This window comes from Vanessa tameamea, chromosome 2 (assembly GCF_037043105.1).
Source record: "Vanessa tameamea isolate UH-Manoa-2023 chromosome 2, ilVanTame1 primary haplotype, whole genome shotgun sequence".
NCBI classification, from domain to species: domain Eukaryota; kingdom Metazoa; phylum Arthropoda; class Insecta; order Lepidoptera; family Nymphalidae; genus Vanessa; species Vanessa tameamea.
The window spans coordinates 5,699,527-5,716,780 of record NC_087310.1 but is presented as its reverse complement, the minus strand read 5'-3'; the positions used below and the strand labels follow the sequence as shown (position 1 = coordinate 5,716,780).

The window sequence follows — 17,254 nt, the reverse complement described above, 5'->3', positions numbered from 1 at the left end:
AAAATCTAAATATTCGTATCTTATGTCAAATTACTTTTTTGTCCCATTTGCTGTCGAAACACTTGGCCCTTGAAGTAATGGTGCAAAAAGCTTCATCAAAAGTATAACACCTCGCCTTATTGCCTCCACTGGTGACAGGAGAGCTGGTTCGTTTTTAGCCCAGAGGATCGGAATTGCGATTCAACGGGTAAATGCTGCTAGCATTCTTGCCATCATTCCACGCGGTCAAGATTTCATCATCATCATCAGCCCACATTCGTCCACTGCTGGACATAGGCCTCTACAAATGCACGCCACTGTGGTCTTTCTTCGGCAACTCGCATCCAGCTTCTGCCAGCCGTCTTGCGCAAATCGTCACTCCACCGTGCCTGAGGACGTCCTACACTACGTTTGCCGAGACGCGGTTTCCACTCTAGAACACGTTTTCCACAATGGTTATCGGTTCTACGACAAATATGGCGGGCCCACTGCCACTTCAGCTTACTAATCCGGTGGACTATGTCGATGATTTTGCTTCTCTGACGGATGACCTCATTTCTGATGCGATCCCTCAGAGAGACTCCGAGCATAGCCCTTTCCATAGCACGCTGAGCGACTTTAACCCGGTTGACCAGCTTTGTCGTGAGTGTCCACGTTTCGGCTCCGTATGTCATGACGGGTAGGACGCACTGGTTGAAGAATTTCGTCTTAAGCCACTGTGGGATCGACGATGTGAAGATTCGTCGTAACTTCCCAAATGCTGCCCAACCTAGCTGAATTCTTCTATTCAACTCGTCCTCAAAGTTGTTTGTCGATCAAGATTTATATAGTAACTATTTTTAATTCATATTTGTATATATTTAAGAACTTAATGTTATCAATTTTTATGTTAATAAATTTATTTAATTAATTATTGACTCTCACTTGTAATCTTTCGATACAAAAAACAGACAGCTCTGTGTATATGTGTGCTTAATATGCTTCAAAACATATTTTCAATTTATATAATTTTTGCTTTAATTTACAGTTAACTTAAATAATTCAATGTTTTTGTTATTTTCAATGTAAATATCATTTTAATCATAAAATTAAAGGTACTATTACTCATTTAATACCATACACAAAAATCTAGAAAAAATATCCATAGTCATTTTAAAAGGTTATGATTTACTAGTTTTCATTTTAAAAGAATTAGTGAAAACAAGTGAATAAAAATATATTAAACCCAAAAAAATTAATAGCATACCAACTTCTCTTCCTCTCCTTCCATACAATTCAAATTAAACCACAACCTAAAAAAATAAATATTCATTTTTTTTTTAATTATCAAGATAGCAGAAAAGAAAGCAAATAAATATTTACTTTAAAAATATTATATTATTAATTGTTAATTAATACTATTTGAAAAATAATTGTTGACGTATTGACATATTAAATAATTTGAAAATAATTTAAACAAAATGACGAAAATCAAAAATAATTATACTTTGCTTATTTCGATAATTAAAATCCAAATGAATTTCGATGCAATAACAAAACTTTTGACAACTGATTTCGGTTTACCTCTTTTGTTTGAAAATTAAAATTTTAGCATAACGACTAGCTGCAGTAATAAAGAAATATTATCGCCTTATCGACCGCCTATAGGTGTAAAACATATAACATTAAAATGGAAACTGCAAAGATTCTAAAGTTTAACAGGTATGTTGAATATATAACTTAACTTTTCATATCTTATAGCCCATTGCTGTATTTTGAACTTGCGCGCTGTAACTTATTGATTTTCTTATAAAAATAACTCTGTAGGATGTAAATAAATCATAAAGTGCTGATTACCATTTTCTTGTTGTACGTTACTGTAATATTTATTGTTAACGTATTGTAGCACTAACAAAGTTACTTTTTTGCTAAAACAGTGGTGCTACAAAAGAATTGGCAGATTTAACTCCTGTTAAACCGAGACTAGGCAGATTTTTAGATGCTTATTCACCAGAGCATCTAAATTTAACGCCAAAACATGTAAGTACATTTTGAAAATCTTGCTTATTGACGTGGTTTTCCGTAATGTATTAAAATATTAATTTCTATATTTTAGCAACGAAAACTTAAACTTGCTGTAGTGACAAATGAAAACCTTAATAGTTTACTTACACCTGAAAAACAGCTTATTATCAATGACAAATGCAGGTAAATATTGTGCAAACCATTCTTGAATTTTAAAAGTGACTTAATTCTAATATTGAAAAAAATTACAGAACTGTCAAGCCACAACAAAATTTTTGCAATGTTTGGAGCAACTGCTCTTTTGAGGGCAACCAGAGCTTCCCACGTTTAAACCGGCGAGTAAAACCTATTAAGATGGATCTTGAAACCCCCACTAAAGTGAAACCAGCAGTTGATTTAGTAAGAGGCAAGTATATGCCTTATTTATAATAAATAAGACACGCTAGGGGTAACTTCTCCTTCAATTGGCAAGTATACTTATATATAACATTTTTAACCAATTAATAATGAATCTATTATTTTAGTTGATGGTCCAAATGGACTACGATTTAACACATCTCTGGCAGCTGGTGAAGTGGCGGGTTCCCCAGCTCAGTCCCAAACAGACCGTCTGCAACAGTCCATTAACCCGACAAAGGCAGTATTCACCATAGAACCAAATTCATCTAAAGTAATTATAATCATAATTTAATTAAATGGAGAGTTAATTTATACAAGCATGGAAAAAGATTCCCCGTTGGTCTCATTCTCCATAGTTTCAAGTTGAACCCATACGTTTGACTTGAAATTATAAACTAAAATAATAATTCTAGAAATTTAATTGAATTAGTAGTTTTTGTGTGAAATAAAAAAAAATACCGGAAATAACTTTTTATAATATTATTATGTTGATAAGATTTTTGCTTCATTTTCATTATTTGTATTATTACATCTTCACAAAATACATGTTCCTACTCTCCTTATTATTGTAGATTCTCATTGTCAACAACAAGGCTTGTTCCCTCCTTGGCTATTCATCTGGAGAACTATGTGATCTCCGTTTTACTGACCTTTTGAGAAAGAGAAGCAGCAAAACCTTCAAGTTACATGATGCAGGCGATGCTGACATTTCTGAAGATGGCACTATTATATTGCTCAGTGGAAAAGTAATTCAAATAAATATGTATAAATTGTATTTACTACTTAGATCCTTAAACTATTTAAAATTCAATATTGTGAAGAAATTAAAGCATTGGTATTTCATTAATTTTACTTTTGCCATTTAAGAAACACTTTTAAATAGTATAAAGCTTTCTCGGAAAGATCTGCTATGTGATTTTGTATGACTAGACTTTTAATTACATATGAATACTGTGGCAGGTGGTTGAACTTGTGTCAAAAGATGGTGGATCAATCCAAGTTTCGCTTTGGATAAGACAACTGGATAATGATGGACCATGTTTGGTAGTTGCTGAACCAGTGATATGTAAAAATGTTGTGGTAAGATGCAAGTCTTTCAAATATCTTATTATAATAATATAATGTATGCATGTTAATATACATTTTAATATAATCAGTAGCTATTAATTATATAAAAATTGATGTAGTGAATATATACCGGTAGCTACCAGACCCGGCTTCATATGGGTACAATAAGGACACAATATAGAACATTTAAATTGGAGAACAGACATAATAAGAAACTTAGAAAGCCTAGGAAATTAATAGTTTCTAAAATCTGACATATCCTTATTTTTCAGTTGACAATAGAGGCAGAGACCGGTATAATATTGTCCTGTGACGGTGATGATGCAGCAATGTTATTCCAAGCTGATTCATCTGAGAAATTAATTGGTTTGCCTGTTGCATCCCTCATACCTTCTATACAAATACCTGCATATGATGCGCCTATGCCTAAAAATATATCCAAACAGAAGGTGACTGGTAAGTGGACTCAAGGAACTTGCAATAGTCTGTAAAATATTATTGTTGTACAATAAAAAAATGCTGAATATTTCCATATATATATATTTATTTTTATTTATGTTTTATTTTGTCTTGCTTTTATTACATACATCATTTAATTTTTTTGTTATTCTAACAACTGCCTATAACGATTTTCTCGGTAAGAAGATAATTTATTTTTCATCAAGAGAGACCTTAGAAACTATTTTTCATGTTTTTCAGGAAGAACATTAGATGGTGGTTCATTTCCTCTTTGCCTTTGGATATCCAAACCAAATGCTGTGGAATCAGCCACATGGTCATCATTGAAAACAACCAAAGAGAAGCCTGTATTCATAGTGAATGTTAGGGTAAGCTAAATTACTCATAAAATAAAATATGTTGTTGTTAGTTTCTGATTAAAATCATAGAGATTCCTCTTGATGAGTTATGATATGTTCTCTCTCCTTTACCTACAGTCGGCATTTTCATTAGTTTAATTCAGACATGTAATTTTAATGGACAGGGTCTTATAATTTAAAAAAAAGTTTTCTTCATCTTTAAATACTCGAATAACTTTTATTACCTTGACCCCATATTCAAAATCATGCCCTCGTGATCTGCAGGTATGTTGGAGTGTTTTCTACTTCTATTATACTATGTCTATGGGTCTTCTACTTATACTATGTCTGTGGGCAAAGACATTCAGTTACCATTAAATAGCTATAACTATGGGAGTATTGTAACTACAGGCACAAGGAACATAACATCTTAGCTCCCGAGATTAGTGGCGCATTGGTGCATTAAGGAATGGTTAATATTTCTTACAGAGCCAATGTCGGGTATGTATGGGTGGTGGTAGCTACTCACCATCAGGTGGCTCATACGCCTGTCCATATACAATATTACACAAAAAAAAATGACTGCCGAATAACTATGCAACAAAAAAAAATCTTATAATAAATCAGTCACTCTATTATTAATAAAATTAACACTTTTTAGGTAACTTATAATGTAAGCGGACTTCTGGTAGTAGATGAAAATGGTATCATAACAGCTTGTAATCAACACTTTGCAATGCTGACTTTCGGCAAGCCCCATTCTGAAGTTATCGGTCACCACATAGAGAATGTTATACAGAACTTTTGCCGGGAGGCCGATCTTGTCAAAATACAGGACAGGAACCGAAACTTGACTCTGTCAGTTAACAATGAAGATGAAGATTCAGGTATTTTTTATTTTATTACAAACTAATTGTCGCCTGCGGCTTTGCTCGCCTTTGTAGGGTTGGTAGTCAGGTTTTAGATATAAAAATTGGCCTATGTCTTTCTTTGAGGTTCAAGTTTGCTTCATATCAAATTTTATCAAATTCGGTTCAGTGGTTAGGCCGTGAAAGAGTGAGACAGATAGACAGATTTATTTTCGCGTTTATAATATTAGCAATATAATCTAATCTATAGTTTAAATAAGAAATATAACTGTATAAACATTACTAAGCTAAACACACTGCAAACAAATGCAAGCAGAACTAGTATACGGATGGATAAAATGTGGTTTTAAAAAGATTAAATAGTAAAATGCAAGTTTTAGTTTCAAAATGAGTTTAATAACAAAATGTTTTACTGCACTATTAAAATAATTAAAAATATTATAACTGTAAAATATTTTTTTAGAAATAAAGAGAATATTATTATTGTAGCCTCTGACACTGACGATGATTCCTGTGAAGCATTTAACGGCAGTCAAAAATCGGCTTGCATGTCACTAAACGTGCAACAGTCAATGTTATCAACGACTCGGGAGAAGTCTTCAAGCGCACTATGTCTCGACAAGTCTTACAGCATGGTCACCCACACGCCCACACCCACGCAGGACATGGTCTCCAGCCTCAGCACTACGGAGCAGAGAAACGACATGTCCGCTCTGCCCGATGTCACGTCTGGCATGTCCGGCATATCCATAGACGACGAGAACTACTGCCAGAGTAGTATATCGAAATCTCGGTCAGAAAATATACTTCGATCTGAACAATCCAACCAAGTTAAACAGACGCCGACGAAACAAGTCTGTGAAAAATCTGATTCGATATACTACACGTCCCAGCATTCGCAGGAGGTCACGCCGACTGGTAATTCTAGGGTGCGGTTGAACGACACGTCCTTGAGATTGTCATTCGATTCAAGTAAATACAAATCTATTAAAGCCCAAGGAAAAGAGGATAGGAGCAGTATATCATTGGACTTCTGCGACTCGAACGAAACTAGCGCGGATTTCCTTACGCCGATAAATGAAATGCCACCGCCCGGCTGCGAAATAGAAGACCTCCCGAAACATAATGGCAACGATGAGAGTATCGACAGCTTGAGTAATGACAATGATTTGGAAACACAAACTGAATCTGCGCCCAGGAAGAAGTATGACGGTAAGATTATTTAATTGCTAAAATTATTCTATTGAGTTCAAATATTTTTAGGCCTCAATGTTTTTGTATCTGTTAAACTAATAAAATCTAAACTTTTAAAAACAAACAAAAAAACTAAAAGAAAAATACATTTAGTTACATACTGTTAACCATTATGACTTCTTTATCTTTTCTGTGTTTAAAGTTCGGGAGGGTGTAATGTGCTTGTCTCTTAGTATAACTGGAGCTCCTTTTAAATAAACGTCCTCACTTTGATTATTTTCAATATCGTCAGACTATGGATCTATAGCGTATTCCAATGGAAGTAGTAAAAAAGATAAACAAACCTTAGATTTACGTATTTCTTACGATTTGCTAATATCTTAGCTATATTGTGCACTACAAACAGTTCTTGATTAATTTATCTTTATTTGTGTTACAATACTATTACACTTAACCACTTATTTCCACTTTAATTTTACTTCCAACATTATATACAGTAAACGTCGATAACAGTTTCATCGACGTTCAAAACGCCATTTTTTCACAAATTCATATTGAATATCAAGTCAATTTGCTTTCAAATGTTATTTATGTGGCTTTTTTCCTATTGTGGTTGGAATAGAGTATAGCCATACTTAATAAGGTTGATGACAGTTTCATTTTAGTTTAAGGGGATCTCTGAGAATGCAAGTACTTACTACTCTCCGGTCATAGCAAATTAATTTCAATAAATTAATTATATCAGAGAAAAAAATTGAAAAAACATCGAAATTACAAAACAATAGTTCGGTTTTATTAATTTTCAAGCCAACATTTTCCAGTTTTTGCCTCGAGCTTTTCAGTAAACGCCATATACAACGATGTCGTTTTTAATGTTTTTAAATCTTTAATACTATTAGATGACCCTCCTGAAACACCCTGCGCTACGAAACGTGTTCTTCGCACGCACATAACGACCTCCACGCCTCAACATACCCGGAACAGCAAGTCTGAACAATGCGACGCGAACGACTGCGGATACAAAGACGGCACGTACAAGGGCGTCGTCGTACATAAAGACGGAACTGAACTTAGTGAGTTACAATATATTTATCATTTTTATGGTCGGTATTGTTATTGCTACATTGGATCATTTGCACTTCATAATGGATGAAGGGCAAATGGATCCAACGTTACTACATGCAAAATTTAGTTCCCAAGGTTAGTGGCTCATTGGTGATGAAAGGAGTGGGCGGCGGTTACCGTTTACCGTCACGTGGCTCATATCGCGATATCGATATCCCGATATTCATAAAAGAAAATTTTTGCTTTTAAAAATGATAAATCATTTCGTTCGTATTAAAAATAGATTGTTTTATATTTTGATCAATAATATCAGGTCAATTTAAGGTTTTTTATTCATCGTTGCTCCTCTTGCCACTGAATAAGCTATAGCAGATATGGAATTGAGCTAATATGCGCCTTAAGGTGATCATCTCTACTCATCTCGTAGGAATTGTAATGCAATTACGTCGGTGCGTTTGGCGGAAAATAGAAAAGAATTGTGTCACGACTCATTAATATCCAATTCGTTGCAGGCGCGGTGTACACGGTGTCGAGCATGCAGCTGGCGACGGGCCTGCGCGTGCGCTGCGTGTGGCTGCGCGTGCGCGCGGCCGACGCGGCGCTGGAGCTGGCGCCGCGGCACGCCACGCTGGCCTCCAGCCTCGCCTCCACCGCAGACAACTCGCTCGTGCTCGTGAGTACCCGCACGCACCCGTGCGCACGCAGCTGCCGCAGCCGAGCGGTTAACGTTTTGTCTAATGACACGATTAAATGATTACACGATTGTCTATTTATGATGTGTGAGGAAATTGGAAAATAGACTATAAATAAAGTCGATGTTGTTATAGACGGTAAACATTTACTAATTAGTTCAATTTAATTTCAGGGTAACAAATCTGCGAGCAGTCGGCCCCAATCGATGTCATTAATGAGTCAAGGTGGAGAAGAGCAGATCGCCGGGGAATATAACAAGAATTATGTCACACTTAAACAGATCGGTAAACATTCACTTGCTAAAATTCTTTATTTCACATGTACTCACTATGGTTACTTTTCGGAAAAGAAAGACAAAATCGTGATAGTTGTAGATTGATCGTTCTCGATAACGAATTTCAAATTTAGATAACACGTACAGAGTAGTAGCTAATGTCGGCAGGCAAGGGCGCATACGGGTGTGTAAAGATGGCGTACCGTCGCGCGGACCGGCTGCTGTGCGTCGCCAAGTTCATCCTCAAGGAGAAGGTGGGCGTCGCCTTCTGGAGCGACGCGCCCGACGGCCGCCGCGTGCCGCTGGAGCTCAGCCTGCTGCTCACGCTCGACCATCCCAATATCGTAAGAGCTAACACTGCCGCCGTCGCCGTCGCTTGTGTGAGACGTGTGTGGCACTCGATGTGCGTGTCCCGACCTCCGCAATCGGAATTTAACCTGTTTTAATGTGTGCTGGAGGATGCACTTAAGCGAGTTTGTACTGAGCGAAAGAATGGGGTTATTTGTGGATATTTTAACATTTATATTTTAGTGCAATCTTCCATAAGTACTAGGTTCATAAATTTATTTAAGTCTTTTAATCTAAATAAAATGATTTGTGAACCTACAAGAACATCAGCAACTTCCGCAACTTGTATAGATAACGTATTTTGTAATTGTGAGATCGTTAATAAGAAAATCTTGTCAAACCTAACATCGGATCACTTTTGCCAAAAGTTGTCAATAGGTATAAAAGAAATACAAAAGAATCGGAAAATCACTTGTAGGCCATTTACTGTAAATTTTAGCTCAAATGATCCCAACTTTTTATATAATTCTCTTTTAAAATTAATTGAAAACGAATTCAATAAAATCTACCGGTTCGATCAATCATCAATTTATCGAAAAAATCAAATACAGTTCTCAGACTGGGCCACTACCGGTATCTATATTAGTCGAAATAAATTATAAGAGCTATATGAACTTAAGAAATATAATCGTAATTGTAAATTTCTCAATTTTGTTCGAAGTTTTGTTTTGTTCCAAGTTATTTAAACAAGTTTGTCAAACAGCTCGTTGGTTGCATATTAAAAAGAGAATCTTAAAATATAAAAATAAAATCAAAACTACTGGAGACAGAAAGAATGAAGTTTGGTGTAGGGCAATTATTCCTTAATATAAAAGGGAATATTGTAGGTGAAGATTTAGATATGGCCAACGAATTCGAAGAATATTTCTCTAATATTTCTACTAAAGGACTTAATGCGTTACCCAATGACGCCTTAGATTTACTTAAGTGTTACGTTCGTATGCCTAGCAGGGACACAACGTAGTGCCATTTATGCAATAAAAACAATTAGAAAAGTCACGGACATAGTATTGCTAGACTAACAGAAGAATATACAAAAATGTTCCATAAAATCTGATACACATTATTAATACAAGAAATAAGAATAAACTTGTAACCCCTACTTTCCGTTTGCATACGGTACAGAGAACGTTTTTGGGCAATGGTATACGCATATATAATAAGATACCGGAAAATATAATCAATTTACCATTTACTAAATTTAAAAAGTTTATTAAGACTTAATATTGATTAAGATAAATCTTATTATTCATTATAATAATACTTTTAGAAAAAAAAGCATTGTAAATCTGTTTATTTGAAAAGAGCAACTATGCAAGTTTCTTGCCGTTTCTTTTCGCTGGAGGCTGCCTTCCAAAACAGTGGTAATATTTAAATATCGACGATTCAAAAACGCTTAATTGTGAAGTTTACTTGAATAAAATTGATTTGATTTGATTTGTCTTTATGGTTCTATTACCGCTTCTATGAAAATGTCATTTCTGGCGAGCTATTTGTTTTACGTTAATTTACGTATACCTTTTGGCCTACGTCCGGCAGTGGAATAATACAGGCTGATCATGATAAATATTTGCTAACCTTTGTTAGTCATATTATACATGTCGTTAAACCTCCAGGTTAGCGTGATCGACGTGTTTGAGAATGAAAAGTACTTCCAAATGGTTATGGAAAAGCACGGGGCCGGCATGGACCTGTTCGAGTTTATCGAACGACGACCAAGACTCGACGAGCCGCTACTCAGCTATATATTTAGACAGGTCCACTTAACAATTTTAAGCAAACTCGAATCTATAAATTCTATTCAAGTATTCAACAAAGTTTCTTTAGGAAGAGATCAAAACAAAAAGCCTAAATAATAAATAATTTGTGCATGTATGCACAATTCTTCAATGTTGTATGTATAATTATTTCATATTCCTCTCTTAAAAGTAATCAACAAAAATGTGATGAAAATTGTATAGTTAGTGGAAAATAAATTAATGTTGTTTAAATTTTTAGATCGGTCAAGCCGTGGAATACTTACACTCTCTGAATATCTTACATCGTGATATAAAGGATGAAAACGTGATTATCGACAATAAATTCCACGTAAAGCTCATCGATTTTGGCTCGGCAACTTTCATGAGCAAAGATACTCTGTTCGCGACCTTCTACGGCACTACAGAGTACTGCAGTCCAGAGGTGTTAGCAGGCAACAAGTACATATTTTTCCATACCTTTACCACAGTAATAATTTTGACTTTTGATTATATCACAAAATTAATTTATTTATATCTGATTAGATACATACATATAAATGTATGCATGTTAGATATCAGGTACTGTAGATTATTTTATTTTAGATATATTATTAGTTCACTCTAATGTTACGTCATATATTATGTTTATACCTGCCTTGCACACCCCTAATTCTTTCTATATCTGTTTCATTCCTCTAACTTAAAGTTGCCTGGAAGAGATCGCTGTTTTGGCGATAATGCCGCCTCTTGTGTAATTTTTTTATTAAAATCTTTTATTTAATTTCACTTGTATGTATGAATGTATGTACATATGTCCTGGAATCTTGCAATCAATATTACACCCACTTCCACTGAAGCTATGGAGCTGAAAGTTGGCACACCTATTTAGTCTCGATGACAATGCACGATTCATAAATTGCTGCCATATACAATCCAATGTGGCGGACGTTACAAAAAAAATTTAAATTTTTGAATTACGTACAAATGACACTTCTAAATATTCTAGTTCTCTGGTTCACAACAATTAAAATTTTTTTTAATAAAATACTCTTACCTTTTACTATCGTTCATAAATCATATGTATGTTCGGCGCTTAATTTATAGAAAAGTTTTTTAGTTTTTCTCACGCGTTTCACTTTATTTCCCATATTTACACAATTAAAATTTATAACAAATAATATAATAAAAAAACAAGTGCCTAATTACTACTACACTATTTTAACTTAATATATTTATTTACAAGAAAGAATAATAGTTATTATAAGAAAACATGAAACAATGAATTTACAATTAAAATTACAAAAAAATATCTCGTAACGTAATGATGCAGCGAAAAGAACGACACGTCTGTATAGTATCAGGCCTCGGCCGGCAATGTCTGTACACGGCGTGTACGCACACATGCGTACGCATTTTGTTGGAAAATAAGAATATCTGATTTTAAAAAATCTATTGATTTTACTAAAAAAGTGACACATGGGTAAACTAGTATATTGCTTGTAGAATAATCTGACATAAAACCAGAATTATTGAATGTATATAAGTATAGTTATTATTTGTTTAAAGATTTTTTTAGAGGTAACTTTGTGATTTTTTTTTATCGTACCAAATTAATTACATCATATTTTCAAAATAACAAATAACTAGCATGTATTCTGAAGATTATCATATATTTTCATTTCATTTGGTTTTATAATGGATACTTTTTGCATTATAAAGCTTGCATTTAGCTCATGTAGTCCCCTTAAACACGATATTCCATGAACGAGATTCTTATCCTTTTGCAGATTTTGATTCGATTTTAATATTATACCTAAATTGTTTTCAGATATGCAGGTCCTGAATTGGAGATGTGGTCAATGGGGATAACTTTGTATGTACTGACATTCTTTGTTAACCCATTCTCCGACATTGAGGACACAATACAGGGACCACTCACCTTCCCTCAAGTTGTTTCAGAAGGTATAATAATTGTATTCCATAAATTAGTTGAATATTGATGAGACGGGATATAGTGGTTAACAAAAATAATATGTTAAACAAAAAATATTTTTCAAAAATAAATAAGCTATTTTCATTTGGTCCATTGTTTTGCAAATAATCAAAAAAAAATTAGTCATGAGTCTATATTTGTTTTTATGTTCTACTTTCTTGAAACTCTTAAATTGAAAGATTGACAAGATTTTTGATAATAGATCTAGAGCAACTTCTGCGCTGGATGCTTTGCAAGGAGCCGCTGCAGCGCTGCACGGTGGCGCAGCTGATGGCGCACGCGTGGCTGCGACAACCCGTCGCCATTGACAACTACGTCTTCCAAGATGTCGTCGATTGTGGTACTAATGCTAATATTTTTTTTATATTTAGTAGGACAAACGATAGTCTGTCAACTCCCATAGCTATTTATATGTATTAACTAAATTAGCACAATTACATTAATTAAACATCTACTAATTCAAACGATGAGAAGTAAGCTTCGAACTCTTTAATTTTATTAAGAAACCACCAAACACTTAAAAATTGACATCTTCTACAACTTCATTAAATATATTTATGTGAGTTTTTAAAAGCACTGATGGTTTCTTAATACAAAATTTAAATAGAAAGTAGCTATACTTACAAACATTAGCTAGATTATTCCCAGTATGAGATTCAGATGTTTTCTAGATCGTCACGAAGCGAACCCTGAAATGTACTTTAGTGGCAGTTTGGGCTCACCGCGCTCTGCATCTCCCGTATCTCTCGCAGACCCTCTTGCTAAAGGTATTAAAGTAGACGATTATAGACGCTTTAATTAATTTTTTTTTTCAATTATGCACTGTAATATTAGCGTTTAACTAACTAGTTTTGTCATCAAGTTTCGTCTGTGTAATCTATCTGATTTGTCGAAGCAAACGTGGACACGAGTTGGAGGCTTGCCCCCATATCCGGCCCCTAACACTCAGGTCGACGGGGTGCACTTTCCAATACTGACATGATTCCTATCCCTAAGCCGCAGATCCCCGGACCTGGGTTCAAACCCCAAGTCGGGCCGATGTAAGGTTATTGGATTTTTGTGTAGAAAAATTCCCAGAAGTAGCCAAAACTGGAAGGTAGAAGCGTCTACACTCCCTGGAAAGCACGTAAAGCCGTCGATCCAGTGATTGAAGTCTTTCCGGTCGTGTTAGATTTGTCCCCTCGGATTATTTGCTTGAAGGACTAGAGTGCGGCTATGTCTGTGCACACTCTTGTGCATTATAATATGTCCTATGTGTTTGGCTGGTCACCCTTGATATTAGAAGCTGTGGCCGAAATTGGTCTGGAGGACATCGTCATCCTATCCTAGTTGTCTTATAGTTTATCAATCAAAAAAATAAAGTGCAGGAGTAAACGAATTATATTCGTTTCCAGAACGCTCGCACCCGTCGGAGCAGGTGGCGCGCTCGGACAAGCACCTGTGCCGCGACGAGCCCAAGCGCGGCTCCGTGGCGCTGCACGCGCTGTCCGCCGAGCGGGACGCGCACTCCGACAACTACAGCCTGCGGTCGTCGGCTGACGTAAGACGCGATTTATATATCTCTTGTTTCGCTGATATGTTATAGCTGACTCGCGCGAAAGCTGACGTCTCAATACAGGATGTACTAGCCGAACGAAAAAATAAAATAAAGGAAAATTATTTACACATAAATTTAATTAAAGTTTCTATAAATATGTTACTTTACTCAGATACTAGACATTTCGTCGAAACCGGTATCTGATGCGGCACTCACTGACATCAGCTCGGATGCTACCGGCCACGCCGCCTGTGACATCGACTACGATTGTGACCAGTACGAATGCGACAGCTGGGATGAATGCGAGCAGGATAGTTTCTCTTAGAAACGACCGTGCGAGAAAAAATATAGATAAACTTACCATGGCTGAAGTATTGATTTGAGTAATTTGTTGATTCACTGTTGCGAGTGTAGTAAATATATTTCGCTAAAAGTGTCATTTGATGTGATTTTTGGTAGTTAAATGTCAATGTATGCGGGCTACATGGTCTTGTTGTTACAACGCAGGAATATCATATCGCTTCATGCTATAGAGTAAGGAGTTATAATTAAATATTGAGTATTAATTGCCAAAAGATACAAATAAATTACGTTCTGTAGCATATTATATTTATTCACATTATAAATCAAGCTTAGTTTAAGAAACATTCTTGGATGAATTTTTATGCTTATCGCATTGATAATTAATGTTGTAAATGTTGATGTGAATATCGTCATGACAACAATAGTGAAAATACCTTTTTTTCCTTGCCAGAGTCATGGAATCACCATGTCTTTTATTATAATTATCAATGACATATTAAGTAATTTTGTTCCTATAATTCCGCCCTACAATCCAACTTTTGGATTTACATTGCCAAATTATTTAATATCATTTAACATATATGTACATTCATTTTAGTATAATAACACCTTGTACCTTTAGATCACAGACTGCTTATAATATAGTTACATTTATTGACCAATCCTTAGACTCGTATAGTAGGTAGATAATTATTTTTAATTTTCAATTATATTTTTTTAACACAAAATTTGAATATTTAAATAATTCAATCACTTCAGTATTAAGATATACAAAAATTTCGCCTAATTAGATAGAAAAATGTTCTTATTCTGAATTATTTATTAGGAATTGATAAAACCATTGCATTAATGTAGCCAAATATTAGAACGCAATTACAATATTTTTAATATAACAAATATATAATTACAAAGTCGGCAGTCTTGGAATTTGTTTTTTGGTATTACATTCTCTCATAATTATTAATAACAATATTGGTTTTTTGTACGTACTATATATGTTTACCGCATAGTATAATAAATTGAGTAAGAAAGGAGAGTCGTATCGGATAATTAATTTAAAAAATTGTAATGAGACATTTCAATGCATTTCGAGAATTATCTTTTTAGGTCTATCTGTCAGTGTGCCACTTGCTCACTACAATCAATTTAAGTAAAAATAAGCCAGATCTTAAAATTTCAAGACTGAGATCACATCACGCTAAGTGTCTTTTTACAATTTTTTTAAATACTACATAAATTAACTGTTAAACCATTCCAGAAAAAAACATTCGTACAGAACCAATTTCTATATTTTTTAATAACTTTATCAATTGGTGAGTCAAATCGAATTATAGATACAGAATACAAATTCTAAGATGCCGATTTTAGAATTATTCATCTTTATAAAACTTCTAAATTTATAATTTGCTACATATCGGTGCAGATTCTCTTGTACACAAACTTAACTAAATTAATCTGACTAGGCTTAAAGAACTGCTCTGTTATTTCTCACGTTTGTGGCTGAGAAGGTTATTATGAAATAACTAGTTAAATTAACTAATATGTTGTATTCCAGTTCCTAAAACTTTTATCAAAGTCAGATTAACTATTTTGACTTCAATCAGCAAGATCATTGGTCGGCAGCCGATGACGACATAATAGTTAACCAATGAGCGTTAATGTTTTTAGTCATATTAGTTGATCTCAGTTTGCTCAACTTTTAAGATACGGGTGGTGTGTATAATAGAATCGGCACTACTGATAAGAAATATCCTAGTACAGGAATTAAATTAATATCATATATTGAATAAATGTAATTACTAATTAATTATCCCCATTGAAGATGTCTCGACTCCATTTTATTTAATGTGATAAGAAACAAAAGCTTTACCCATTCACACTCGAGTATTATGATATAAAATAACAAACATTGATAGAATTTTCTATAGAGCCCATATTAAGTTCATAATCTTACCTTTTGTTTATATAAGAACGATAAATATTGGATACGTATTTAAATCAATGTTTATTGTTCCTATACTTCCATAGTCTAAAATATTGAACTAATCTAATATTATATCCATTCTGATACTTATAACATTTTAAAAGTATTTTAGCCATAAATATATAATATCGAATCTTATGATTAAATAGTATAATCAGAATTAGGACAATACATTAGTATTTTCTTACATTAAATAATTTTAAAGTAATATTTCGAAAAGAACCAATTATTTATTTGTAGACTACATTGTAAATATCATAATGTAATTTGTTACATATCTGTGTTGGGTTCAATTTGATATAGATTAAAAAGGATGCAGGTGTCCACTGTATTAATATTTAAAAGTAAAATTTTGTTGCACAAGCAATTGCAAGTCATCAGAATGACTGCGTAGACTCTAGTCATATGATATGAAAAGTTTGGTTTTAATTTATCTTTTTTATTCAATAAATAAGTGAATGATTATCTCATGAGTCTTACCAAAAGCTGAACAAAATCATAATTATTATTAAGTGAACAAACTCTTGAAAGTCTGATTTATTTATAAATGCCTAATTCATGATATAAACAATATTTTCTTATTTTATTTTACGTATCTGTGGACACATGTGAAGATTTCTTAAGTTGATTTTTAAAAATAGATGCGTATATTTCAATTTATATTGTATTGTATGTAGACTCGGCCAAAATTGCTTAGAAAATATCAATTTTATGCATTGTACATGTGCAGACTTATTGTTAATTATCTCAAATAATTAATCTAGAATCGAAGATAACTTTGCACAAATTAAATTCCAAACGAACTCTTTTAGCGACATAGTTGTCTTCGCTTCTTATTTAATTAATAGAATTATATTTTTGTAGTTCTCATTATGATTTAATAGATGAAAGTAGTGATTAATTATTGTCCGACGCGTCCGTTTTTGACTAGTGCCTTACGGCGGACGGCGGTTACGTTGCTGGGTGTAGAACATTGTGACCATTCATCATAATAAAAATTCAACGCTA

At 34.0% G+C, this 17,254-nt stretch overlaps 1 protein-coding gene across 2 annotated transcripts; it reads left to right on the top strand.

The window, feature by feature from the left end:
- Positions 1-1,564: 1,564 nt before the first annotated feature.
- LOC113401399 (PAS domain-containing serine/threonine-protein kinase) lies at positions 1,565-17,254 on the top strand. 2 transcript variants are annotated; one of them, XM_026641306.2, is made up of 22 exons: positions 1,565-1,680; positions 1,896-1,998; positions 2,075-2,166; positions 2,235-2,389; positions 2,508-2,653; positions 2,955-3,128; positions 3,343-3,462; positions 3,723-3,906; positions 4,150-4,277; positions 4,909-5,134; positions 5,606-6,328; positions 7,210-7,383; positions 7,888-8,048; positions 8,241-8,352; positions 8,511-8,686; positions 10,307-10,447; positions 10,689-10,888; positions 12,258-12,391; positions 12,625-12,762; positions 13,094-13,189; positions 13,817-13,962; positions 14,132-17,254. In XM_026641306.2, the coding sequence occupies exons 1-22, from the start codon at positions 1,649-1,651 to the stop codon at positions 14,282-14,284; spliced, it is 3,714 nt and encodes a 1,237-aa protein (XP_026497091.1). In that variant the 5' UTR covers positions 1,565-1,648; the 3' UTR covers positions 14,285-17,254. The 2 variants fall into 2 exon arrangements, with proteins under 2 accessions (XP_026497091.1, XP_026497092.1); XM_026641307.2 differs by lacking the exon at positions 13,094-13,189.